Source organism: Neomonachus schauinslandi, chromosome 1 (assembly GCF_002201575.2).
Source record: "Neomonachus schauinslandi chromosome 1, ASM220157v2, whole genome shotgun sequence".
Lineage (NCBI taxonomy): Eukaryota > Metazoa > Chordata > Mammalia > Carnivora > Phocidae > Neomonachus > Neomonachus schauinslandi.
This window is the reverse complement of record NC_058403.1, coordinates 130,216,367-130,243,913: the sequence shown is the minus strand read 5'-3', so window position 1 is coordinate 130,243,913 and position 27,547 is coordinate 130,216,367. Positions and strand designations below refer to the sequence as shown.

Here is a 27,547-nt window from a genome sequence, read left to right as displayed (position 1 = left end):
AAACATGGAAAATACGGTGTCTTTTAAGAAGGCTTGGTTTTTAGCTCGTTAACTTCAAAATAGCTTAGGCCTTCAGATGCTGAGAGTCTGATTCTGTTGACAGTGACTGTGCCTAATGTTGAACTTGGTCATCCAGGAAGGAAATCAGAGAACCGAAGTCTTCCTTCTCAATGGGAGTGTACCTCAAGTTCTTCACAGAATTTCCTGTTGTGCTCCTTTTCCTTTCTTTCCTGTACTTTTAAAATGCACTCCTTTTCTCCCCATTTCCTTTGAAGTCGAACACTTATTTTGAGCATTTCCCATAGGTCCAAATTGTGAATGAAATCTTGCCTATAATAAGTATATCAAGTTTAAAGGGTGTGCAGTTCACAGATTTATTTTTACATGTTAACATTTTTAAGTACATGTGGTAACTTAGGAAATCTTTTCAGTACTTACTATGAAATTAGAGCTTGTTTAGGTATTTATCTTATCACTGAAGAAACGGGTTTTTCACATTGAGTTAAAAATAATTTCTCTCTGTTACAGGAGGAAATCAGCTTCAAAAGAATGCCTGCTTCTTAATAAATGCATATAACTTATTTTGGATTAAGAATTTTTTTTAAAGAAAGAAAATATTATACTACACTACTGTTTCTAGCGTAATGAAATCTCAGCAAAATCTTTTGATTGCTCAAGTTTTCCTCTGCTTTAGACTAGGGGCAATTTGTTGTTTTGTTTTTTTTCTTGAAGGAAAACATGCACAGAAGCTTTTTAGGGAACACTTTAAAAATTATTGCCTTTCATATTTTATATTAATTTTTCTGAGATTGTATTTTGTTTTACTGTACTTTTAGTAATTCGATTGATAAAATGATTAAGTATGAAAAAAAGTAAAGTTGATTTTTTTTTTCCTTTTTATGAAATCTAATTATTTTTTCTTATGAAATCCAGGCGATGTAGTTACAGGAAGCGATGCTCAGGTTTCTGTTCCTGTCCAGACTCTAACTGACCTCCAAGGTACAGTTACCATGGCAACATAGTATATCTCTTTGCCTGCAGTATTATCATTGCCTACTCCAAAATTCCATTTTTCTTTTTGCCCACCCTCCATTCATACTGTTGATCAGTTCACTACCATTGTTCAGCCACGGAGTGGCACTGTTGTTCAGAACAAAAGTCCCCTCTCATGTCATACCTTAGTGATGCCAAATCTGGCTGTGATGTGGGTTTTCTATGAAGTTTGCACCAGCCTCTTTTCTTGCAAAATATGGTCACTCTATATTTTGTGGTTATTTTAACACTATGTTTCATTTGGAAGGTCACACTGAGGTGTTCTTTTTGTTGCATAGGTGCTTTGTGCCAGTATTTAACAAATCAGTTTTGAGAGTAAATGACTTATATGCTGCTTGGATGCATATTATTATATGTATTAGCCAGAAATACTTACTATATTTTACCTGAAAGAATTATAACTTGACTTTGAAATAATTGTTTAAGTACAGGCTTTGTATTTTATAAAAAGAAAGTACAGGCTTTGTATTATGAATCTTATTAATAGAATCAAAGTCCAGTGTGACACATCTCTGACTAGTAACTGGCAATGATTTAAAATAAAAAGATCACATTTAAATACCCTCTTGTTCAAAATCTAGAAAAAGGTTTTTTTCAGGAATACAAAATAATAGTAATTTACAGTTAGCACCTCCTTTGGGATATTTAGATGTGTAAATATTGAAGTTGTTGCATTGATCTTTTATTATATAATCTTTTAGATAAAATATGCTATGAAGAAGATTTCTGTATTAAGTGGAAGCCTAGACTGACTTTAAGAATCTCCCATTCAGGGACACCTGGGTGGCTCAGTCGTTAAGCATCTGCCTTCGGCTCAGGTCATGATCCCAGGGTTCTGGGATCCAGTTCCGCACCAGGCTCCCTGCTCAGCGGGAAGTCTGCTTCTCCCTCTCCCTCTGCCCCTCCCCCTGCTCAAGCAAATAAAAAAAAAAATGTTAAAAAAAATCTGAGCACCCCCCCGCCGCACCAAACCAGGCAACTTTTTAACAAGTGTTTTGGTATCCCAAAGTTAGTTTGCTAACTCTTTAAACTTAGTTTACTGCAAAGCAGATCTTTGGCTGTGGAATCTCAATTTATACCTATGGAAAGAGAAAGTTAAAGGTTGTCTGGCTTATTCTGACTTCTGCTTCTATGCTATTGCTCCGTCCATTTTTTCCTACAGACCAGAGCCACGGGAACAGTTTGCTTTTTTAATAGCATCCTAAAGAGGGGGGTTATATCATTTTGTTCAGATCGCTTGTGTTATATAGGTAGAATCATCTTACTCCTTTATTCACCAAGTATTTGTTCAGTGCTTACTGTGTGCCAAGCTCTATTCTCACCGGTCTCTTGGCTTTCCCTACGGCTTTACCGGGTTGCTTGGGTACCAGCCCGTGCGTTAGATGACCCAGGCAAGCATACACAGTCAGGAACCAGCTCTTTTTCTGGCTGCCCAGTTCAGAATTCCTCCTGCCTGCCATGCTCTGACAGAGATTGTATCAGCCTGATAGGGGAGGCTCCAGCTGCTTTATGAGACATGAAGCCCTAATAAAAAGCTTTCCGTCTGTGATGATGATTGTGACAACGATGGTAAGAAAATGAGACAATGCCAACCCTGATTTGGAGAAGTCACTTTGTGTTTTCCTCAACACACTTCCTGCAGAGTGTCAAAAAGCAAGGGGAAGTAGAAGTCAACCAAAATAGTTAGTGGTGGCAACAAAAAACTTTCTAACAATCTAGGCTTAATAGGATCGGTAATATTAGTAGTTGGAGAATTTCATCAGAGGTGCCACACCTTTTATACTCTCCTATATAATATTTTAAGAGTAGATACACTTGTAAGGGAAATAAAACTATCATTTAGACTTTCCCAGGTATCCTTTTTCAAAGTAATGGAGTATATTTCAAGAAATGAAGTAACTCAATTCTTTCAGTGATTCTTTGATTATATGTTTTCATGAGATTCTATATTTGTGTCTTTGCCTTTAAACCACAATTGTATGGGCTTTATTTTTTTGAAGAAACGCGCTGACTATATAATGAATTCCCATAATTTAAGTCAATAAAAATAGTGTTTGCAAAATTATTGGAAAGTTCCATTTTACATCTCTCAGTGCAGGTTATAGTCATAAAATATGTGCCATGGGAGAATTTGTTTGTGAAGACTTAACTCAAAGGGTTTCCTGAAAATTACTTTTGGAAATTGCCCACCTACCCCAGAAACTTTTTTCAAGAGATATTTAGGAACCACAAAGCTTTAAAATACGGGTACACACCACACACACACACACACACACACACACACACACACACAGACATTACTTCCAAAGAGAATTTAGAATTTCCAACAACAGAAGTATACAAGGATCATCACCTAATGGACCATTAGGAAAGAAATTTAGATTTCTTAAGTTATTGCCATAAGCGTTTTTTTTTTTTTTTTAAAGATTTTTATTTATTTATTTGACAGAGAAAGACACAGCGAGAGAGGGAACACAAGCGGGGAGTGGGAGAGGGAGAAGCAGACTCCCTGCCGAGCAGGGAGCCCGATGCGGGACTCGATCCCGGGACTCCAGGATCATGACCTGAGCCGAAGGCAGTCGCTTAACCAACTGAGCCACCCAGGCGCCCGCCATAAGCGTTTTTAATATTTATACTTGTGTGTACATATTTATGTTGCAGATATGAATATACATACATACATGCACACATAGATATCACTGTATAACATTTGTCAGGTTGTTTTTAAAAATAAAAAAGGAAGGAAAAGATCAAAAATCTCCCTGCCCAGATAACCATCATTGACATTTTTTTTCCCTAAGGGTGGGGAGGGGCAGAGAGGGAGAGAGAGAATCTTAAGCAGTCTCCATGCCCAGCATGGAGCCCACCTCAGGGCTCGATCTCACAACCTGGGATCGTGACCTGGGCTGAAATCAAGAGTCGGAGGCTTAATTGACTGAGCCACCCAGGCGCCCCCACTGATGACATTCTTAAGGTAAAACTAAAACAAAACTAAACCTTAGGCCATCCCAATTAATTAAAGCCATTACATAGAAAAAAATCCCTCTGTTTATGCCTCCCACTTGTTTCTGCCATCCCATTTCCCTAAAGGTAACCATTGTTAAGTTTTTGGTAATTCCTTCTAGGAAAAAAAAAATAGATTTTAAATGGAGGAATAACGTGTAAGTCACATGAGCGCGGTAACAGCCCCCATGTCCGGAGTTGACTCTCCTCTGGCCCTTCAAGAACAAAGCACTACCAGAAATGCCCCGGTGCAGATGACAAGCAACAAATTGGTAGAACAACGAAAAGAGAGGTCACATTAACTAGAGTAGAACATAGTGATGATCACACAAAGAGCTCCTACTCACAGGATTGAGAAGAGAAGAGAGACTGAGGAACCAAAAGCTATCCTCGTGATTGACCCCATGTTAGCCACTCAGCTTCTTGATGAGAAATGATAGTCGTGAAGCAGGACAAACAGTTCCATTATGTTCTGGATAATCACTTTAAGGAGTCGGAGAAACATATGATATGTAAAACAAATTTGGAGAAGCATCAGTTAACTAGAAAATGCATTGTGGAACACTTACTTCCAGAAGACATTGAATAAACAACGAGAACAAGGGCAGAATTTGCCCTTTACTTTCAAAAGACCTCATTCCGTTTTTCTTTAACTCGAGGTGACATGTACGACAGCCCACCTGGCGCAGCCCTTATTAGGGGCGGAGGAGGGGTGCAGCTTTGCCCAGCATGGGCTCCGGAGTTGGGTCTGGGTTTAAATTCTGCCTCCATCACTGCCTGGCCGGATGACTTAGGGAGGTTACATACCCTCTTATCTGGGAAGACAAAAAAAAGAACAGCTGCTTCAGGGTGGGTTGTTGGAAGTTACCCCAGCGCCTGCCCCACAGTAAGGACTCAAGAGTGCTACCTGCTCGGGTGGTGGAGATGATGCTGGCACTATTATGTGTTCTGTTCAAATCGCTCTGGTTTTCAGAATCAAATTATGAAAGAGCCAACTCAACACCTCTGTCTTTCCTTTGTTTAATCATTACTTCTGATATCCTATAACCACATGTTTGCATGTGGGCACCTCCAACAGTGCTTAGACTAGACTGTGGTCAGACTAGAGCTGGTCTATTCCAGGGGCTTCAGGATTCCGTTCACTGTCCTGTGACACCAGGATGTATGTTTTTAATGTGTAAACATCAATCTTCTTGCTGTCTGTCTGCCATTCAAGCCTGTGAGGTGGCAAAATGTCACCAGATCGGGGCCAGATGTATCTCATTTTCTCCTAGGTCATTGAGTAAAGTCAAGGTGATCCCCTTTCTGTGGCCACAGCCCTGGGCTTCCCAGGCCTTTCCCTTTTTGCTCTTCCGAGCTATGCCTCCCCACCAACGATCCCCAGGCTTCCTAGCCTTCTGAACATTTTGCCTTTGGTTGTCCCGTGTCCAGCTCCTCTGGCTGGTCTCAAGTTTACAGGGGTTCTGCCTGTCCATGTAGGAATACCCCCCAGTCCCTGTTCTTATTTCCCCTTGAGTTTAGTGAGAGAAAAATCACAAGAATATGATGGCGCTCAATAAATATTTTCTCCCTTTCCCCCTTTCCTCCCTCCTAGCCGTTCTGTAGTGGGGGCTCTTCATGAGGCCTGGGAAGCTCATTCAGTCAGCTTGGGCTCTTGACAAAAACCTCCACTGACATGTAACACATGGGACACAAAACTTTCATTGGATGTTTCAGAGAGGAAAAGATTTAATGAAGGAAAGATTTAATATACCTAGACACATCCATACTTAGTCCAAGTAGCACCTTTGTGCACTAGAAAAAGCTACCCCTTCTGTGCAGATGCAGCTCACGGCAGGGCGTGCATCTTCATAAGCAGAGCAGGTCCCGGATGCCAGCCACCCCACTAGGCAGTCTCCTGTATGGCCTATGTGGTCGTCCTGTGCTCAGAGCTGGTTCACTAAAGTCACTAAAGAGAGGTGCAGCCAATGTAAGAATAGTCCTAACAGGAGAGAGGACTAGCAAGTCTGCAGCCCACGGTACCGCATATTAAACTCCCTGCTCTAGATCTGGGAGTCACGCTGTGCTAGTAATGGTTCCTGTCTACTGACCACTTAGCATACTCTCTGATACGCTCAGCCACACTGAGCCTTTTATGCACGTTCCCCACTTGGGGTACAAAGCATGTATGAGGTAGAGGTCTCACCTATAGATGAGAACCATGGCTTAGAGAGGGTCAGTGAATTGTTCAAGGCCCCACAACTAGATATCCACTGGGCTTAGACTCAAGCCTAGGTGTATCAGACCCCGCAGGTACTGGTTTGAGGAATTCTGCCTTGGAAACAGCCTTAGCTTAAGCCCTTATAATCTCTTGTGTGGGCAGGTACAGGGATGCCTTACTCAACCAAGCTCCTGTAATCCTCCTGCTACTTTCCTCCTTAAAATCTGTAGTAACTCCCATCATCTACTGACAAGATAAGGGCCAGACCCCTTAGCATGAGAACAAAGGGCTTTTCTTGATCTAACTGGCCCTATTTAGATCCTCACCTTCCCTTTTTCCTCCCTCCCCCTAGGGCTGGGTGACCAAGAGGGAAAATAAACTCACATTCAGGGTACCAGCAACTTCTAGAAAGAGTTTGATTCTCTCCCAGTGAAATAATCATCACATGCAAGAGAAGCACTCTGGGACGCTAGTATTGGTGTCATTTTCAATTACATATGGATGGCAGGAAGCTCTAAGGGATTTAGTGAGGCTCTGCTGGAGCTAGATGCTCCCAGTAGTATTTATCGGTTGCCTTGATAAGTACTGTGTTCTCTGCCGACAATGACCCTTCCTGAGCCGCCGCCACCACCACCACCACCACCACCACCAGCACCGCCTGCTCTTCAGGCTCTAGGATGGGGCGCGTACCCATTGCCTGAGACGGGATCAGATGCTCCTTTTGTGCTTCCAGAGTACTGTCATTTACACTTCGGTGTTCGCTTTTATCCCCTGAGATTGCAGGTTAGTCAGTGTGCATGCCAGTCTGTGTTTCCCTTGTACTGCTGTTTTTAGGAGCTTTTTAAGAGCTCCTGTTGTGGTCATCCCTCATCCTTAGCACTGGACAGCGTATCTGTGGGGATTCCATAAGCTCCATCTGCATGGGCCTTGTTCCCTGGTGTTTGGTTATGAGTGAAAGAATATGTGCATGCCTGAGGTGGCCTAAGAATTTGGTCTTTACTTAGTATAAAAATGCCTACAATCGAAAATAATTCTAAATAATTGTCATGAGTCAGGATTTCTGAGAAATAAACTGTGAGACAAAGATTTATGGGTAGGAAGCTGTTGGAGGGGGGTGCGGGCCAACAAGGTGAGCATCTGAGGAGTGAAAGGAGCAGCGTGAGCGGAGGGAGGAGTTGAGCTGCTTTGCAGTTGCTGCTGGAACTTCTGGGGCTGGGCTGGCCCTTCGGAGTCATCCGCCTTGAGGCAAGAAGGCCAGCCTTTATCCTCTGCCCCCATCCAGGCACTAGATTGGAGGTAATCCCTGGGGAAGGACAGGATCGTAGACAGAGCAGCTGTCTTCAGCTGAGGGCTGTTTCCAGAGAGGAATTCCTAAGAACCATCATCAGCCAGCACGCCCAGTGGCTGGGAGAATAAATGGCTTAGTGCTGAAGGGGGTACTTGGGCAGGGCACCACAGCAATATATTGAAGAGTGCCCCTCTGAGAATAGGCTTTCAGGTTTAATGCAACAAAAGAAATGATTAATGTTGTTCCTATCAGTTAAAAACTTTAAAAGGTTTAAAGAGAAGTTCAGAACCGCTGGACAGCTTCGGGGCTCCAAGCTTGTTGAGTGAGAATACTGACTGCTCCCCTTGGGAGCTGTCCGGGGGAGGCCCAGCTCATGCAGTGTCTCGTCCATTTGCCCAGTGTGCCATACCAGTGTTGTCCCCTTCTATGTGTACAAGGCATGGAAAGGGCAGGGAAGTCTGAGAGCCCTTTCTTCTGTCTCAAGGCATGTCGTGGTGCCTAGGCTTTTCCCTCCTGGTGCCTAGGCTTTTCCCTCAGATCTCCAGGTGAAAGACTCCATCATCCCCTTTGGGGACGTGTTCTGGTGACTCCATTTTCTTAAGGTCTAAATGTTTGTGTTCCCAAAGAGAACAAAAATGTTAGTAAGCTAGTTCTGTAATTGAGGGAAAAAAATGTATTTGGTGCAGGGGTTTTCTGTGAGATATAGGCCAATCAGTACCTTATCAATACTACCACTAATTTGGGACTTGATAATTCAGAGGTACATTCTAATGGGAGCTGACCTTAGTGTTCTCTCTGAAAAGGTCATTTGCTAAGCAGAATAACAGATGGTGGGGGTCACAGATGCACCCACTCTGATGTAAGACCCGGTCTAGAGAGAGGCCCTATGAGCCAGCACCTTGTCCCATTTTTCAGATGCTTCTCCCATAGCTGGGGGGAGCCATATATCTGTTCCACAGTTAGTGAAAAGGAAAGACGCTTTTTCAAAAAACTGCTAAAGGATTTAGATTTTTTAATGTTAATACTGTATGGTATAATAATTTCTGGCTTCTGTCGCTAAGGATGATTCCTTTAGTGAGGGAAAATCTGGTTATCTAACCTGTGATTTCTAAAATGTAGAACTTTGAGTTTTTTTATATGTGTGCAACACTCAGACTATTGTAGCATAAATTACGCGTGGAAAAGGATAGCGTCACTTCAGTGTCTTAAAAACCTGGCATCTGTCCTGATACATAAAAGTGTGTGCATTTTAATAACCCACAGTGTCCTTAGGTTGACAGTGTGAACAAAGAAGTATAATAATCGATCCTTTATTAAAGACCATGAATAAAGTAGCTTAGTGAAGAAGTCTAGTGTTTCATTATTGCCTCTTAATTTTTCCTACAGGACAAAGTTCCAAAACCATCAGTTCATCCCCAAGCACTGAAAGTTTGCCTGGAGGAAGAGAATTCACTGGCTCCCCACCTTCATCTGCTACTAAAAAGGATTCCTTTTTTAGCAACATCTCCCGTTCCCGCTCACACAGCAAAACTATGGGCAGAAAAGAATCTGTAAGTATTTAAGGACACTTTTCCTTTTATCCTTCATCTTTCTCTAGAGTACTGCATTTGTTAAAAGGCCTTCAGTACTGAGTTTTATAAAGCTCTTAACGTGCCTACAAACTAAAACAAATAATTTCACCAAAATTTTTTACTTTTATTATTATAACGTAGTAATATTTTAAGGCCACAGTCTGCATCGCACTGGGAGAAAAAAAAGCAGCATCAGTTTAAAGTAAATTGAATCCCAAATCTCCGTCCTTTCTTCCTCTGCAAATGCTTTTTTGTCAAAGCCTGCGTTTTTTTCTAAAATGTAACAAGTAGCATTATACCAAATAATAGATTAAGACACTTATAAAACAAACCACAGTGTTTTTTCAGTTTTAAGTTATTTCTTGAAAAGTAATTATTTTACCACTTGTTTTAAAAAGTTATACAAATTACATTTACATGATGGTATGTTGATAGCTACTCTCTAAGATCCTTTGTATACATTGCTCAGAAGGACATATCTAAAGCAGATCAACCACTTTAAAAATCTGGTTGTGTCTGAAATTGTTTTTATGCCAACTTCACAAAAAATAAAACATTTAGCCACATCTTATGGGTAATTCAACACCTAGTATTCTAATATAAAGAATCCATCTGCCCACTGGAAGAAGATGCCCATGTAAGGTATTACAGAAAAGGATCTAGCTATTACTGAACTAGTTCTAAATTAGAAAACAACAACAAAACTTTCAAACCTTTGAGGGACAATTATTTATGGTACGTAGAATAGATAACAGCATGATATCTACTTGTATGACGGGGTAGGACCTTGGGCAAGATACTCAGATTCCTGGTACTTCAACTATGTCATCTACAAATGAAACAACACACTTTGACCTCCGAAGGAAGAGTTCACCACATAGTCTCTTGGAGTCCCTTTCACATGTGACAACTATGATTCTCTGATTTGCAGAAGAACAGAATGGAACTCTCATTTAAAGGTGGCAGCTTTAATGCAAGCAGTTAGCTCTGCTCCCTCCTAGCCTCCACTCCAAGGACAGTCAGGGTTGTTAAAGGTAAACCCTCAAGGAATAAGGAAACAGGAGAAAAGATAGTAACAAGATTTTGTTCCTTGTAAAACAGATGTTAAGTGGTAACTGACTTAGCAGCCTAAGAAGACTAAATGTTAAGTCAGCAGTAGGTAAAAACCAAGAAGCAACTTGACTTAGATTGTAAACTCCTCTGGAAGCTCAGGAGCTGTAAATGGAGTGAAGTTGGAACTTACTTTTCAAGAAGCAATTAGAGGAATGGGTGAAACAGGTGATGGGGATGAAGGAGGGCACTTGTTGTGATGAGCACCAGGTGATGTATGGAACTGCTGAATCACTATATTACACTTGAAACTAATATAACACTGTATGTTAACTGTACTGGAATTAAAACAAAAGAAAAAAGAAGCAAGTAGATTCCCTTTCCCACTCTGGCAGAAGACTGGAGGTTTACTCCTCTGAAAAGTGTAAAACAGAATGTCTCCAGACTGAGAGAGGTCAGGCACATTTGAGTTCCCCCTACCAGAAGAGGAATGATGAATATATTTAAATGCTGAATCTGAGATCCCCAGGCCTCACCCCACTTGCTTCCCAGAATACCAGGATGTCTGTCCCTTCAGGCAGGAGATGAAAACAGTTTTCTCTAGATAAAAGTTACAAATTTTTAAAAACACACAAATATACTGACCTTAGGTGTTGTCCAGGGAAACAGCCAGTTCACTTTAGAGTGGACCCACCCTTCACAGCTCTATCCACACACAGAACTTTCTCTTAGCTTTTAGTTCAGACTACTTTACATGACAGCCAGGGTTCACCAGATACTTGAAGAGAGCATCTGTTAGTTAAAGACCGGCAAAAGCAAATAGAAGAAAGTAACTGGGAGAAAACAGTTTATGTAGGGGAAGAACACTTCAGAAAAAAGAGAAAGAAAAAAAGAAAGAAAGAAAGCATTCAGAGAGTAAGGACAAAAGCTATTAGATATCAAAATATGATGTCTGAAATGTAAAGCTTAGTAGATGAGCTGGAATTGATAAAATTGAGGAACTCTCCCAAGAAAACAAAATACAAGACAGAAATAGAAAGTAAGGGAGAAAAATAGAAGAAAATTAGAGAACCAACCTAAGAGGTTCAAAACCTGAAAAATAGAAGTTCCAGAAAGAGAGAGGAGAAAATGAAAGGAAGGAGATAATAAAAAATATAATTAATTAAACATTCCACTTATGAAAGACCTGAGTTTTCAGATTGAAAAAGTCCTAGAAAGTCCCACACAAGTAAAAATAAACCCACACCCAGATACATCACTATAAAAGGTCAGAACTCTGAGAACAAAGAGATATCCTCCAAATTTATAGAGTTGAGGGAAAAGAAGGATTTCCATCAAAGGATCAGGAATTAAAATAGCTACAGGGCACCTGGGTGGCTCAGTTGGTTAAGCGACTGCCTTCGGCTCAGGTCATGATCCTAGAGTCCCAGGATCGAGTCCCACATCGGGCTACCTGCTCAGCAGGGAGTCTGCTTCTCACTCTCCCGCTCCCCCCTCTTGTGCTCTTTCTCTCTCTCACTCTCTCAAATAAATAAATAAAATCTTTAAAAAAAAAAAATAGCTACAAATTGCTCATAGGAACACAAGAAGCAAGGCAATGGAGGAATACCTTTAAAGTTCTAAGAGAAAATTACTTCTGGCCTTGATTCAATACCTCACCAAACTAATTGTGAGGTTAGAATTAAGCCACTTTCAGATAGTCAAGATTCAAAAACCTTATTCCCACGTACCCATTCTCAGAATCCACTGGAGGATGTGATCTACAAAAATAAGGACATACACTAAGGATGGGCAATACCTGAGAACAAGGAAAATGGAGTATCCAGAGCAAGACAAAAAGATTCCTCAGAATGAGGGCGCCTGGGTGGCTCAGACGGTTAAGCGTCTGCCTTCGGCTCAGGTCATGATCCCAGCGTCCTGGGATCGAGTCCCGCATCGGGCTCCCTGCTCCTTGGGAGCCTGCTTCTCCCTCTGCCTCTCTCTCTCTCTCTGTCTCTCATGAATAAATAAATAAAATCTTAAAAAAAAAAAAAAAAAGATTCCTCAGAATGATAATATGGGGAGCTTCCAAAACTAAATAGAGCACAGCTACTTAGCAGGTCCAGAGAGCAGTAGCCAGCCCAGGTGGGAGCAAGTCAGAAGGTTCTAGAAAGTTTTCTCCAAAAAGATGCTATTTGGGGAACAAGTAATATATTTGAACAAGTTAAGAGGTTTAAACTAGGGGTGAGTTTGGGTTTGAATTAATGATAACTTTATAGAAACTAAGCCACTGAAACACAGGACAATTTGTAACTCCAAAGAAGAACAGAGGAAGAAAGGTTATGATAAGCCTTGTAACTGAGCCATGACTAGAATTTACATAGACATTATAATGAAAGCCTATTGACTATTAATCTAATCAAAATCATGGGGGGAGGGGCACCTGGGCGGCTCAGGCAATTGAGCATCCGACTCTTGGTTTCGGCTCAGGTCATGATCTCTTGGTTGTAGGATCGAGCCCCTTATCAGGCTCTGCACTCAGCACAGTCTGCTTCAGATTCTCTCTCTCTCAAGTAAATGAATAAATAAAATATTTTTTAAAAATCATGATAAAATTCTGTGGAGAATATTGGGTGTGGGAACTGTGTGTTTGCATGGGGAGGGGAGTGAGCAGGTGGTAGTGGTCACTAGACCTAAATCTTTATCTTCCATAGTGAAAAATAAGTGTGTAATAGTCTCTAGAAAAAGTAAAGAGGTAGCAATATAAGCTAGAGATATTGAGATGAAAAAAAAAATGGGTAAAAGAATTGAAAGTGGTCCCTTCTGGAGAGCAGGAAGTAGAGGGTGGGGCTGTGTGAACTGTTTTTCATAACAGGCCTTATAGAACCATTTGACTCTTCAAAGTGTTATATATATAACTTAGATTAAAAATAATAACTAAAAATCACAACAAAAACAGAATGTATTGGCATAAAAATTAGAAGAGATGTCTGCCTGTACAAAGAACATGTCTAGGAAGAACCAGAATAAGGAATAACAAATGAAAAAGGCATATGGAGACATGTTTCATTTGCATTCTATCATATTTTGGTGGCATATGGATTAGTCTACAACACCAATTAATTACTTTTCTTTATGGTGATAACTGTAACTTAAAACTGAGAAGTCAGGCAAAAATAGAAATAGAGTAAGTCTAACTCTCTACGTAGACCTGTTATGTACCAAGAAACGGAATTAAAATTATTATTCAAAATTTAATATATTCTCTAACCGTGGGAAGTAAGTAGGCAGAAATTTTCAAGAGAAAGCCCCTGGCTTTTCAATAGGTTATCTGATTATTCTATGAAATAAGGTAGTCTGTGCTCTTTGCCAGGTAATTCCAGTTCTCCCCCATTCTAAGGCACTTGGTAGGATTGCACCTCTTTGTCTCCCGTGAGCTGTCAGAGCCACATGACTAGTTCTGGCCAGTGAGTTGTAAGGGGAAGTGATGTGTATGTACTTACCACTGCAAGATCTTCCTCAGCTCTCTCTTTCCCTCTGCCAACCCATGATAGACATGAAGTATGAGTGAGAAATAGCCTTTATTGATTTATGCTGAGACTGTTGCTTATCACAGCCTAATGGTACACAGTTGGAAATGTTCAGGCCCATAGCTGGGAACCATTCTCCCATGGGACCCACATACCACCATTGTGTTGCCACCCTATGGCACCAGAGCCCATGACTGGGCCCCCACCATCCCTGGGCCTATTTTGCTTTCATTTTCAGCCCAGTTTGGTATGATACAGGGGCATTCCATGTCTTCAAAAAAGCTCAAGATTGTTTTTCATTAACATCATCATCATCGGTTTCTCACATAAGCAAGTAGCCAGAAATCAAAGCAAAGATACCTCTTGCTTTGGATCCCCAGTGCCTTAAACTATATGTATCTTGCAGATTTCAAGACTCCACTGATCTTTTAAAGTGGCCCAGGATCAAGAAGTTGTTAATGTCCGTTAGCAAAAGGTTAAAATAGCAGTGGAAAACAGACATTAAAACAAAACAATCTGGTAGTTGCTATCAACCTCAGTGTGGCAAAATCTGCTTATAGTGGTCCTAGTGTAATCATTGAGAAATGATTTTCAAAATCACTGTGTGTGACATATTTTGGACAAGCATCATATCATATCATAGAACTTATTTCCTCTCAGTATCATCTTTTTATGTATCCTAGAAAGCCTTTCTGTAATCCATGGACTGTCTCCTTCAGACGAAGATATATCACATTTATTCCTATCAATGCCCCTGATTTGGCCACATAATAGAATACAAAACTCAGCTAAGTCTTTAAAGAGGTAACACATTAATCTTTGTGTCATATGTTTATGAAAGATATCACTCTTCTTCCTCTCTGAAACATGAGCAAACTAGAGGGAAGTTTTAAAAATTGACCTTTACTTCATTGTCTGTAGTAGTGTTATTTTGAGGGTTTGTATTTATTCATGAAGACAATTTTCCCCTGCTTTGTTTCCCAAAAGATCCTTTAGGGCTCACCTAATTCAAACCCTGGTTTTCATCAAGCTTTCATTTTTTAGTCTTGAAAACAAAATTGAGAATTTTGATACTTTTAATTTTCCATACTTTATTTTTCATGATAATGTAAATGACATCCAACACTAAGTTTTCTAGAAATCTATTTTAGTTGGTCATTCATCTGAGTGTTAAGTAATTTTTTACTTGTTTTAGCACTGTTAGTCATGTTCCACAATTGTTGCCAAATCATTTTCCAAGAATATCTTTGCTAACATTCAAGAATAGGAAAAATACTGAACATAAGAAAAGCTCTAAAACTGATTTGTGTGTAAGTTCTAATATTTAAGCACATCAGCCAAGTAAAACTTTTTTTAAAGTTCCTGATGAACTGCAAGACATTTTGCTATGCTTTGTGGTAATTACATACCAGTCTCCAGAGATCTAAAGTTATCCATAGTTCAGAATCCTCTCTAAACTACAGGAAATCAAAATTGTCTGAGCTAGAAATCCCTGCATGAAACAGGATGTGTAATGAAGTATGTACCCCCCTGCAAGCTCCCAGCGCCACTGAGGGTGCTCATCGTCTGTCTTTGTGACCCCTGCATGCACCCATCATTGCCCTTGGGTAGTTTGAACATATGCCCTGGTCATACTAATACAATTACTTTTGTAATATGCATTGATCTATTCTTTATGACAGGAAAATCACAAAAAGTGTCAGATGAATGAAAACAAATTTAAAAGCTGACACATATTTACTTCTGGAAGTATAGACAACCTAAACATTACCAAATCTACTTCCAGTTATGTTCTAGGAATTGAAAGTTAAGACGTATCTGTATAAGAAATAAATGAGAGTAGTCCCAATGAGGGTGCTTATGGTAAAATTGACAGAGAGGGAAACCCATCAAAAGTTAAGTAATAATTAAACTAAATAAGAATATAGCTCATCAACATGAGGGACATTAAATGGCTTAATGCCAGAGAAGCAGTAGAGATCTTAATTAATATGGATTCAGAAGATAGATGATCATAGGTTTTTGTTTTTTGTTTTATCTAGACAGGCTTCATGTGAGAGATCAGACTTGAACCACAAACATTTCTTCTTTCATTAAACACAACCATTGTTTTCGCTTATGAAAACTCCAGCAACTGCCTAAGACAGATCGTGGTGGTGGATACTGAGTAGGCAGTCAACAATGTCTGTTGTGGGTGTTTTCTTCTCCCTCACAGCCTCTAGCAGAATGTAAAGTGGTTGGGATTATAGCAATTTGCTTGTGGTAAAAATAAAAGAAATTATTATCTCAAATGAGGAAATTTGTTGCTTATTATTTCAAATAACAGGAGTCCTGAGATAGACTAGTCCTGGTCTAGAATTGGCTGATGCAGCTGTTCATTGACATCACCAACTTTTCATTCTGCCATCCTCAGTGTATTGGCTTTGTCCTCACCTCATGCCCATCATGTTCTCAAGAGGGCTGCCACAGAGGCAGGTATATATTCTGTCATCCTCCCACCCCTCCCTGCCCCTACAAACACAACATCTTCTAGAAAAATCTTTATTTGGAAGCTCCCCAGCAGGCTTTCCCTCTCCCTCCCATCTCATTGGTTGGCCAGAATGAGATCCCATGCCCGTTCCAAAATCAATCTCTGCTAAGGGGAAACTTTAGAGAAGTCCATGACCGTGCGGAAAGGTGGTGGAAGGATATACCTAGATAGCTAGATGAATCATCCCTAAAGTATTAATTGCCAAAATGGTTTCTCTCATCCCTCCCTGAAGCATTTGCCTTTGAAAAGAGCCAGTTCTGCATCAGGGAAATCTAAATCAAAACCTCAATGAAATACCACCTCACACCAGTCAGAATGGCTAAAATTAACAAGTCAGGAAACGACAGATGTTGGCGGGGATGCGGAGAAAGGGGAACCCTCCTACACTGTTGGTGGGAATGCAAGCTGGTGTAGCCACTCTGGAAAACAGTATGGAGGTTCCTCAAAAAGTTGAAAATAGAGCTACCCTATGATCCAGCAATTGCACTACTGGGTATTTACCCCAAAGATACAAAAGTAGGGATCCGAAAGGGTACGTGCACCCCAATGTTTATAGCAGCGATGTCCACAATAGCCAAACTGTGGAAAGAGCCAAGATGTCCATCGACAGATGAATGGATAAAGAAGATGTGGTATATATATACAATGGAATATTATGCAGCCATCAAAAGGAATGAGATCTTGCCATTGGCAACGACGTGGATGGAACTGGAGGGTATTTGCAACGACATGGATGGAACTGGAGGGTATTATGTTGAGTGAAATAAGTCAAACGGAGAAAGACATGTATCATATGATCTCACTGATATGAGGAATTCTTAATTGCAGGAAACAAACTGAGGGTTGCTGGAGTGGGGGGGTGGGGTGGGAGGGATGGGGTGACTGGGTGATAGACACTGGGGAGGGTATGTGCTCTGGTAAGCGCTGTGAATTGTGCAAGACTGTTGAATCTCAGATCTGTACCTCTGAAACAATTAATGCAATATATGTTAAGAAAAAAAAAAAAGGTAGCGGGAGGGGAAGAATGAAGCGGGGGAAATCAGAGGGGTAGACGAACCATGAGAGACGATGCACTCTGAAAAACAAACTGAGGGTTCTAGAGGGGAGGGGGGTGGGAGGATGGGTTAGCCTGCTGGTGGGTATTGAGGAGGGCACATTCTGCATAGAGCACTGGGTGTTATGCACAAACAATGAATCATGGAACACTTCATCTAAAACTAATGATGTAATGTATGGGGATTAACATAAGAATAAAAAAAATATCAAAAAAAAAAAAAAGAGCCAGTTCTGTTGCAGTAATGTTTCATTAGTGAATTTTTAGGCAGCTTGAGTTAGATTGGTAGTTGGAAGAGAGATACTGAGTAGTGGCATTCCCAGCAGGCCAGAATTTTCCTAGTTACCTGATTTTCTCTTCAGGCAGTGAGGTATACTTCCTAAGAACACGTATTATGTGGAAAGTATTGATTGTAACGTATTTCCTTATGGCTTCTGGGTGGAATTGAAAATCTCTAGAGTATGTCTAATTATAGCATTTTTTTCCCAATTAGTAAATATATATTTATAATTTCTCATTGTTTAATCAATAACACTAATGATAGCTGGATTAAAATACAGTCCCATTTAAAATACCATCCCATTTAATATAGTTTATTGACATGAATAGATATAAAATGAATTTAGACATCAGCAGTTTTTCTAGCTTCTAAGGAATTATAATCTAAGGCCAAAATGAGCTCAGATATTTGAAGCATGACATTTAGTTACTCATTAGGTGTTATATGAACCTTGTTCACAATCTTTCTGCCCATGCACCAGCTCAAGGTCAGGGAAGGTGGACCATCTATCTTTGTAGGAGCATTCCTTCCTCCTATCTACATCTGTTTGCCTTAACCCAAAACACGTAATTCCATCACGAAGAAATGTAAGTGTCAAAAGGAGCATCATAAAGAGCTCTCTGTTGTCAACAGCTAACAGGATGACAGTTTTAATTTAACTTAGTAACCAGATTTTATAACCAACTTTTAATATCTCTATATTTTGGTAAATTTCTTTTTAACCAAAATATCTGAGGAGCCCATGAAAACAGAACCACAGGAAGTGGAGGGCTGAACCCTGACTGTAATAATTCCCTTTTTAGGACAGGGAGCTGGTGCCCTTCGGGAACAGATGAGACACTTACTCCCATGCTGGGCCTACTTCCCCATCATTTGTCTTCATCTCCACCATCCCCATAAAATGCGACGTTGCTAGACTGTACCCATGCTGAACACTGCCCAGGAGGCATAGACAATAGCTGGGGAAGAGCTCAAGTGAAACAGAAATATTTAGAATCCCTGGCCAAAAATTCCTGTGGGTTTGAATCGTGCTTAATTAAACGTGTCATTAATGGCATTTGCTTCCTTCCAATGACCTTTCTTGAAACTTGACATTTATTTAGTTTTTCAGTGCCACATTGCCTTGGGGACAGTCATTTGGTTCCTAAAGTACACATGTGCGCGGCAGGGAACAAGATGGGGGCTTTGAATTGTCCGTGCAGCTGGTCAGCTAAGGCCAGAGGCCAAACCGTGGGGACGGCTAGGCTGTCCTCCTTCCCTCTCACTGGCAGCACCACCTTCTCCTACATAGCAACTTTCTGCTTTTAAATCTTCTGCCCCTAGCGTCTCATCATTTGTTCTTTGAAACCCCTATGTTAACTTTTCCAGAAAGCTCTGTGTTTAATCGACTGAGTTTTAATTCCAGGAAGTTTTAATTCCAGGCTTTGCTCCTGTCACAGGAATTCTAGGCCTTTAGATTTTTTTTTTTTTTTTTTTTTTTTTATTTGAGACAGAGAGAACGAGAGAGAGAGCACATGAGAGGGGGGAGGGTCAGAGGGAGAAGCAGGCTCCGTGCTGAGCAGGGAGCCCGATGCGGGACTCGATCCTGGGACTCCGGGATCGTGACCTGAGCCGAAGGCAGTCGCTTAACCGACTGAGCCACCCAGGCGCCCCTAGGCCTTTAAAACAAAGGGGGAGATCTGTATCAGACAGGCAGCTTTCCCCTTGCCTTGAAACCCTAAGGCTAAGAAACACCTTTTGATTTTCCCTCGTGCTAGAGCTGCTGGATCAGTCGGTGGCTTGGGCATCTATGCTGCAGCTTTCTCTCTTTCCCTAAACCCTGATATATCCCCTCCTGGCGTTCAGCTTCAGGATGCCCATGTGTCCGGAATTCATCCGTGTGAAAGTATTGAAGGTGGTAAATGCCAGGAACCCCACAGCTGCAGCGTGGGAGAAAGGGGCAGGGTTACCGAGTGTTCGGTAATGCAGTTTGTGTACTGCTTAATAGAGCCCTGCTGAAGGGGCAAGTGGGTGCGAAAGCCCAGCCTGCACTCTGTTCACTAAGCAGTATGAACTGCTGGGAGCCATGTTTGCCTGGACAAGGGGGCGTTTTTCTCTATATACACAGGTAATATCCACTCCCCAAGTCCAGCACCCAAAGGAAGTGACTTTTCCTAATTAAATTAAAAGCATGTTTTAGGTTAGTAGAGGTCCCAAGAGGGAACTGCAATTGTTGGGAAAATTTGGGACCTTTCTCTTTTGTGGCAATAATGATAAAATTAAAAAAATAATAATAATAACATGGGTGGTACCAGAAAACATGTTAGCATTGATATGAACAACTAATAAGATGAGAAAAGAACAAAAACAAAGTTCTCTTGACCATAAGAATACTAAGTATAATCATTTACACAGAGAGTTCACCATTCATGCTTTATTAAGCTCTTAATAAGCATGTCTGTCATTACAAATGCATGTGATTAACTTCATTGTAAATTGTATTTGATTAGACTAGTAAACTTGGCTCACATAAGCTTAATGTTGATCTGGAGTGTTTCTCTGCTTGTGAAGTACAGTTGGTCATGAACAACTTTTAAAAATATATGAAAAAAACAATAAGCAAGACCCTTCTCAGCCCTGACATTACAATGTGGCTGAAGTATTTAAAATGTCTTGAAAGATCACCAGAATATAATCAAATCCCCAAACTTCCTTTTTATTTAAGATGATGGCAGGGCCCTCCCCTCCTTTTGCCCAGAATTGTTACCAACTTAATACAGTTCTGTCTAGAGCCTTATTTCCAGTCAGAACATCATTTTCCAAAGTTACTTAGGTCAGTAGATAGAAGCTTTGACAGCAATAACTCAAAGTATGATACCTTTAATAAGCCATGAACAAATTAGCTTTACCCTAAAACTTTATGGGCTACATTTGAAAATGAGAGAAGAAAACAAAAATGTTTCAACTGGAAAAGCAGTTATGTAAAGGGGTCATTCCCCACCCCTCCCCCCACCCTATCCCCACCATTTCTTCATACACCCCTGACTAGACTCTGATTCCTGGCTTTCTTGGTAGTATTTCCCAATTATTGTTTCACCTTTGATGTTCTTACTGTTTTGCTTTAAAGTTCCCTATCTTTCTTATTTTGCCTCTTCAACAAACTCTTAACGATCGTCTGATCTTATTAAATAAACTCATTCCAGCCATACCTTGTCCCTGCAACAGAAAGGGCCTTTCAGACTGGCATCTAGGATTGATCACTTTCAGATGACCACTCTGACCTCTTGATCATCAACACCTTTAAATTCTGGGACACTATCCCAAAGTTAAGACAGAATTGTAAATAAGATCATGAAAGTTTGCAGTATTTACCTGAATTCTTTCATATGTCCCCTCAGATGTATCAAGAGTCCCATTAACAAGAAAGCATAAAGAACGGGAAAATTATAGCATTAACCTGCCCCACATACACATATTCACCCACTGCCACACAGTCCAAAAATGGAAGGGGGCCTCATATGCAAAATAATGTTCCAATTAATTTAGAATAGGCAGGGAGAAATGCTGCCAAGTTGCTTAATTTCAGGATGTTCTCAGTCTAAATTCTAGACAGTGTTTTGGATTTGAAGCATATTTATATAGTCCACATGCATCTCTTATTCATTCATAAGGATGCAAAGATATACATTGCATAAAATACCAAGAACAACACTTTTGAAAATGAAATTTAAGAAAATAAGAACGAAACCAGCAGGGTACAAAATGTGATAATGCTAAAACATTTATAGAAATCCTAAGTTCATCTCTAAACAACAGTCAAACTTTAACATCATCCAGCGGGACAGCAATAAAACTATGAATACCTATTTTACTGCCCAGGATAAATGAGTATTGATTTTTTTCTCAGTGTCTATAGTCAAAATCACCTAACCCTCAGTTTCAATTATGACTAAACTCCTTTTTTGATATCTGTGATGATTATCTTCAGAATTAGGTTTGAAGGTTGGGTAGTCACAAGGTCTTTTTTTTTATTATTATTTTTAATAAATGAGTGGGTCTAACTTTTTTTTGCCAGAAATTGAAATTTAAATTCCTGAGATGATCTAATGAAATTTAAAGACTTTAAATACTGGACCTTGCATTTCATTCCAAAGAGAGTGTCATTATCTAGGATGCTGAATATGAAATTCTCAAACTGATTCAAATAATAAGGAAAGTTATAAGCTCAAATAAGTCCAAAGGACTTCTCATTTCTAGGTGTACATTAGAATCACCTAGAGAGCTTGAAAAAAATGCCAGGAATAGCGGTATTGAATCAGAATCTTTAAGGTGGTACATGGTCCTTTGTAATTGTTAAAAGCTTTACAGGTTATTCCAACCTTATTCAAAGGTTTAGAACCAGTGATTTAGAAGCTCATCAGCGTCTTTAAGGACCCAAGTTCTTTTCCACCTCCCTGCCCTGTCCTCAGAACAGGCCCTTCCCCAGGTTAGAAGTGAGGAACTGCAGCAGTTCTCGGCACTGTATCTAGTCACCAACGTCTAGAGGAAGAAGATAAACCATGTCTTCCTGGGGCTCTGCACTGGGTCACCTTCCTTTTTTTTTTTTTTTTTAAGATTTTATTTATTTATTTGAGAGAGGGAGAGGGAGAAGCAGACTCCGCACCGAACAGAGAGCCTGATGTGGGGCTCAAGCCCGGGACCTTGAGATCATGACCTGAGCTGAAGGCAGATGCTTAACCGGCTGAGCCACCCAGGCGCCCCTGGGTGACCTTCTTGAGAGGAGGGCCCTCTTGGGGTGGAGGACATGAGGAATGAACATGGAGTACCAACACTCTCCCTACAGAGTCAGAGTTCCGTTAGCCCTACTGAGTGCTGCCATGATCTGTCAACTAAAGCTTCTCTGCAGTTACCCTTGTAGAAAAATACATTAATTTGATTGTCATGATGTATTCATCTTCAAATGAACAGTCATCTTCAGAACAGTCATTTCTGTTATAGACAATTTATGTGTTCCCCCCAAATTACCATGCTGTGCAAAATCATGCATTCAAAACTACTGGACTCATGCGGAAATGGGATTGGGGAACAGCACTCAAAAACTTCATTAGTAATAAGTAAAAAGAGGTAGGAACCTGGTTAAAGTGGTAGCATGGTTTTACACATGTTAAATGATGAACAAAATAGATAAATACTTTAATAAATACAATTCTGAAGCTTGGTTGGAGAAGTGGACCTCAGAAAGATTGCAGCTTTGTGAGTTACCATGAAGTAGTGGAAGGAGGACTATGTGGAATCTGATGGATTTGGGATATGGGCATAACCCATCACACACACTATAACTGAGGTGGCTGGCAGATTTGTGAGGTGTGTGCATGATACACATATTGTGTATTCCTGCATGTCCGGGTTCAGCTACATGCAGTTTCCAGCATTCATCCGGTATTTCGTGTGGATGTATTTGTGCATAAGCAAACACGAAATTCACATTATGCTCCGTTGTTCCCTAATCCATAAATCTCATTGGGACAGATTCACATTTTCAAAATGAGCATTATCACAGAATTGATTCTACTCTGGGTTTAACATGCATCTTCTGAATGTCATAGGTTAGGGGAATGTGGATATAGAAAGATTATACTTTATTAATTTTTTGTTCTCAGTTCAGTAATTAACAGTACCATGTGAATTAGAAATTTTAGAGTAAGTCCATTTTATTAATGGTCACATACATCTCAAGTATTTTGTAACACTAGCTTGCTCCCCATGAATGTCTTCCTCAGTGTCTGATTGCCCACCAGAATTCTATAGGGGTTACTACTCCCTGGGATAAATCCTGTGATTGTAAGGCAGTCTACAGGGCCCTTGATGATCTCACCCTGTTCAACCTGATCATCAGCCCTCCCCTCTGGTCCTTCTTATCCTTTCGGGAATGCACAACTATTCCAGTTCCCTCACACCAACCATGCTGTCTCGTACCTCTGCGTTGTTCTGCTCTGCTGTCTCTTCTAACCAAAATTAAGTTCCTTGTGTCCCATGGAGCCTTCCTTCCCACCCTCTGGAAGCTTTAAGCACTTTCAGTAGATAGCTATGGCCCAACTTAGGCTGCAGATTCCAGAGCCCCTCCCCAAACCTACAGAAGCAGCATCTTGAGATGGGGGACAGGGGTGTCCTAGGTTATCTGCAAATGCTTCCTTTGCTTTGACTGTCAGAGAACTACCAGTATTCAGTTACAAGACTCTTGTCTCTATCACAGATTTTGTGTCTGGCACTCAGTAAGTGTTTATGAATGATTCTTGTTGGGGGATTTGCATGCTTTGCAAGAATTCAGATGTATTAGGTTTTACTCTTACCTTTCCTAGGGCCTAAAAAGTCACCTCGTTTCCCAGTGACATTCAGCGACCACATAAAAAAAGTAATAGCAATTGTTGGTATATAGTGAGAAATGGGGTTTTTATAAATTAGCTTAAGGGGTAAATTAACAAAAGTGTGATAGGCATGTGAAATAAGCTAGGTAATTTAGAAAATTATTTCCTTCTCTTTCTCTTTTTTTTTTTATTTCCAACATCTCAGAATCCGTAGTGTTTGTGTTAATCAAAGCTGTTCCAATGCTTGGTTTACTCTTACCAATTGTATTTCTTAAACCAAGCTTGATCCTTAGCTTGGATTTGTGATAGGGTGCCATTTTTTGCTTGTCCCCAATGGGACATTATGGGAGTCAGCCCAGGGGATGGTGGTACAAGGGTGCACATTTCATCCTCACACGGGTCAATTAGCTTTGCTGTAAGAAAAACAACCTTGGCAAAGGCCCTTATATCCGGGTCAGCCATTGTGCAGACGCCTACTTTTTGGTGCCAGGAACAGCAAGGGAAAGCACGCAGATGGTTCTACCCAGCCGGTACTAGTATGAGAAACTCAGCTGGAGGCCCCGGTGCTGGCTGGGTGGTTTCATCAGTTGGTCTGATCACGTGTAAGCAGAGAGGGAAAAACCCTTGTTAAATAAAGTAACATCTGTGCTAATTGGCATGGTGGAGGAAAGAGCTATTCTGGTTTACAAAAGATTGGTCAGGTTGCCTAATTGTAAAAATACAACATGAGATGATAGAGCCTAAAAATCCAAAAGATGGGGACATTTCTCCACAGATGCCATTTAATTAGAGCACCAAACACAGTCCCTTCTAGAAGAGACCTTTTTTCCCCCAGTTAAAATGTTCAATAGATAAGCAGTTGTCTTGATAACTATGCTTAGCATCTTTATACCTTTTGAATTTTTAAAGGCTAGGAAGTTCCTGAGACATACCATATGTCTATAATTATTTATTTAAGGGAGGAGTTACAGGATTTTTGTAAATAATAAGGTTTGTAACTATGCAAGTAAGGTTTTGTTCTTCCTCTGGTTATACCTGTGTGAGGTTGTCCTGGTTAAACATTTTAATTTCCAGTATAATTATTTCAGGATTATAAATTTATTCAGTTTACTTAGAATTTGTAGTACATGATCCTATCTTCTGGCACCATTCTTATCTTTTCTGTTTATTGTTTCTTTGTAAACAACTTCTAGAAAGGCACAGTTAGATTAAAATAGCTCACAATGTTGAAATGGCAATAGGCACAAAAGCACATTTCTAAAAGCTAAACATATTTAATAAATATTACTTATTATGATTATTGTAAAAATACATTCAGAAGATCCGGGGTGAGGGCGCCTGGGTGGCTCAGTTGGTTAGGCGACTGCCTTCGGCTCAGGTCATGATCCTGGAGTCCCGGGATCGAGTCCCGCATCGGGCTCCCTGCTCGGCGGGGAGTCTGCTTCTCCCTCTGACCCTCCCCCCTCTCATGTGCTTGCTCTCTCTCATTCTCTCTCTCTCAAATAAATACATAAAATCTTTAAAAAAAATTAAAAATTAAAAAAATTTAAAAAAAGAAGATCCGGGGTGAATTTAAATACCATGGATTATGGACATGTCTTACTTTATCCTTCTTTTTATTGCATTTATGTTTGAAAAGCATCTTTTCTCTGAAATTTATACACAGCCTCTGTTTATCAAAAGTTACAGAAGAGAGCATTCATAATAACAAAATTAATTTATATTTGGTTTTAAAAATAAGTGCTTATGTTTACAGTAGGATAAATTGATACCTAATAGTCTTAAGAATTAGCTCTAAACAGAAGAATGAAGCCACTCTGTACAGAACTGACCGAGGGAGATTAGAAAGCTGTGTTGGAAACCTGTCTGCCACCCTGCCTCTCTTCTCCCTGCATCCCACTCCATGTTGAGCAGAGGTCTTTTGGACTGTTACCAAATATGCATCTAACCATGCTGCCATCTGTTAAAACTGCCTTAGAGCAGGGAAATAGTAAAGTGTTTCACAACCTTTCCTAGAGGGATTGGAAACTGTATTCAGAGGTAGAAGGGCATGAGATGGGTCATCTACATCCTTGCCATTCAAAGTGTGGTCGGTGGACCAGCTGCATAGTCATCCCCTGGGAGCTTGGGTTAGACATGCCAGAGCTTGGGCCCCACCCCATACCTCCAAAATTAGGCTGCGTTTAACAACATACTCCAGGTGATTTGTGTGTATATTAAAGATTGAAAAGAATTAGTCTAGGAGTCACTGAGTACCAAATCCAAAATGAAATTTGCTATAGATAAATCCAGCTTCAACTATATCCTAGGATGAACATGTTCTCCTGTGGATGATTACAAAATGCTGTGCTGAAGGTCATAGAACACTTTCCATGCGTTTCCTCTATTTTCAGCATTTTACATATATTAACTCCTTTAATTCTCGAAGACTCTATGAGGTCGGTGCTCTCATTACCTCCGATTTTACAGACGAGAGAGCTGAGGATAGAGAGAATGTGGTTAACTCCATGTACAAAAAAAAAAAGGTACTAGTCATAACTGGACAATAAGTCATTTCTACCTCATCAGGTAGAGCCAAAAGAACAAAATTGGGTAAGGAATTAAGATTTTTTTTACCCCCTCAATAAATATTATGAGAGGCACCTGAATAAAGAAAATTTATTTCTCTTAATTTTGTGAGCCTCACATGTTCTATTTTTAAAATATCATTTATAATCCATGTCCCATATGTCCCACCCACAGCAAGCACGTGATCTGAATTAATTATTTTAACCTGCCAAAACCTGACTTCAAAAGGATATTTGGAACACTTTCACGTGTAAAGCAATGAAGTTAATATGGATTTAATGTGTAATTGGTCAACTCTAGGGATATGCTAAAAGTCACATTGCAGTTTGGGAGAGGAAAGATTTGCCTGGAAAAATAAAAGTTTCTCCCTGTATTTCACCTGGTGGCCCTGCCCTCTATCTCTCCTTGGGCTGCTGCAGGGAGGATGTCTATTTCCTAGGACCGGCTGAGGCAGCATGATCATGCCTCACCTGGTTACTCTGATTTTAAGGCAAGCGGTTTTTAATTTTATTAATTGTAAGGAGGCAGTGTTCTCCTTTTTACTGTGGTAAAATAGACATAACGTAAAATTTACCACCTCAACCATTTTTAAGTGTACATTTCAGTGTATTAAATTCTTTCATGATGTTGTGCACTGATTCCATAAACTCTTTTCAGCAAAACTGAAATTCAGTACCCATGAAACAGTAACCTTCCATCCCGCCTGACCTTGCCCCTTGCAACCGCCATTCTACTTAATGTCTTCATAATTTGACTCCAAGTACCTTGCATTAATGGAATCATACAGTATTTGTATTTTTGTGACTGGCTTATGTCACTTAGCACAATGTCCACAAAATTCCTCCATGTCGTAACATGTATCAGAATTTCCTCCCTTTTTAAGGCAGAATAATATTCTATTATGTGTATATACCACATTTTTTTAATCCATCAGTCAGTGGACACCTTTTTTGCTTCCACATTTTAGCTATTATGAATAATGCTGCTGTGAACATGAGTGTAAAAGTATCTCTTTGAGACTCTGCTTTCAGTTATTTGGGGTATATACCCAGAATTGCTGGATCATTTGGTAATTCTACTTTTAATTTTTTGAGGAA

The 27,547-nt window shown here is 40.2% G+C and overlaps 1 protein-coding gene across 1 annotated transcript in view; it reads left to right on the top strand.

The window, feature by feature from the left end:
- Positions 1-27,547, top strand: part of TBC1D5 (TBC1 domain family member 5) — a 412,307-nt gene that overhangs the window by 345,937 nt on the left and 38,823 nt on the right. Inside the window, exons 17-18 of the mRNA XM_044920546.1 lie at positions 934-999; positions 8,931-9,094. Coding sequence (XP_044776481.1) covers positions 934-999; positions 8,931-9,094 — 230 coding nt within the window. The remainder of the gene's footprint in view (positions 1-933; positions 1,000-8,930; positions 9,095-27,547) is intronic.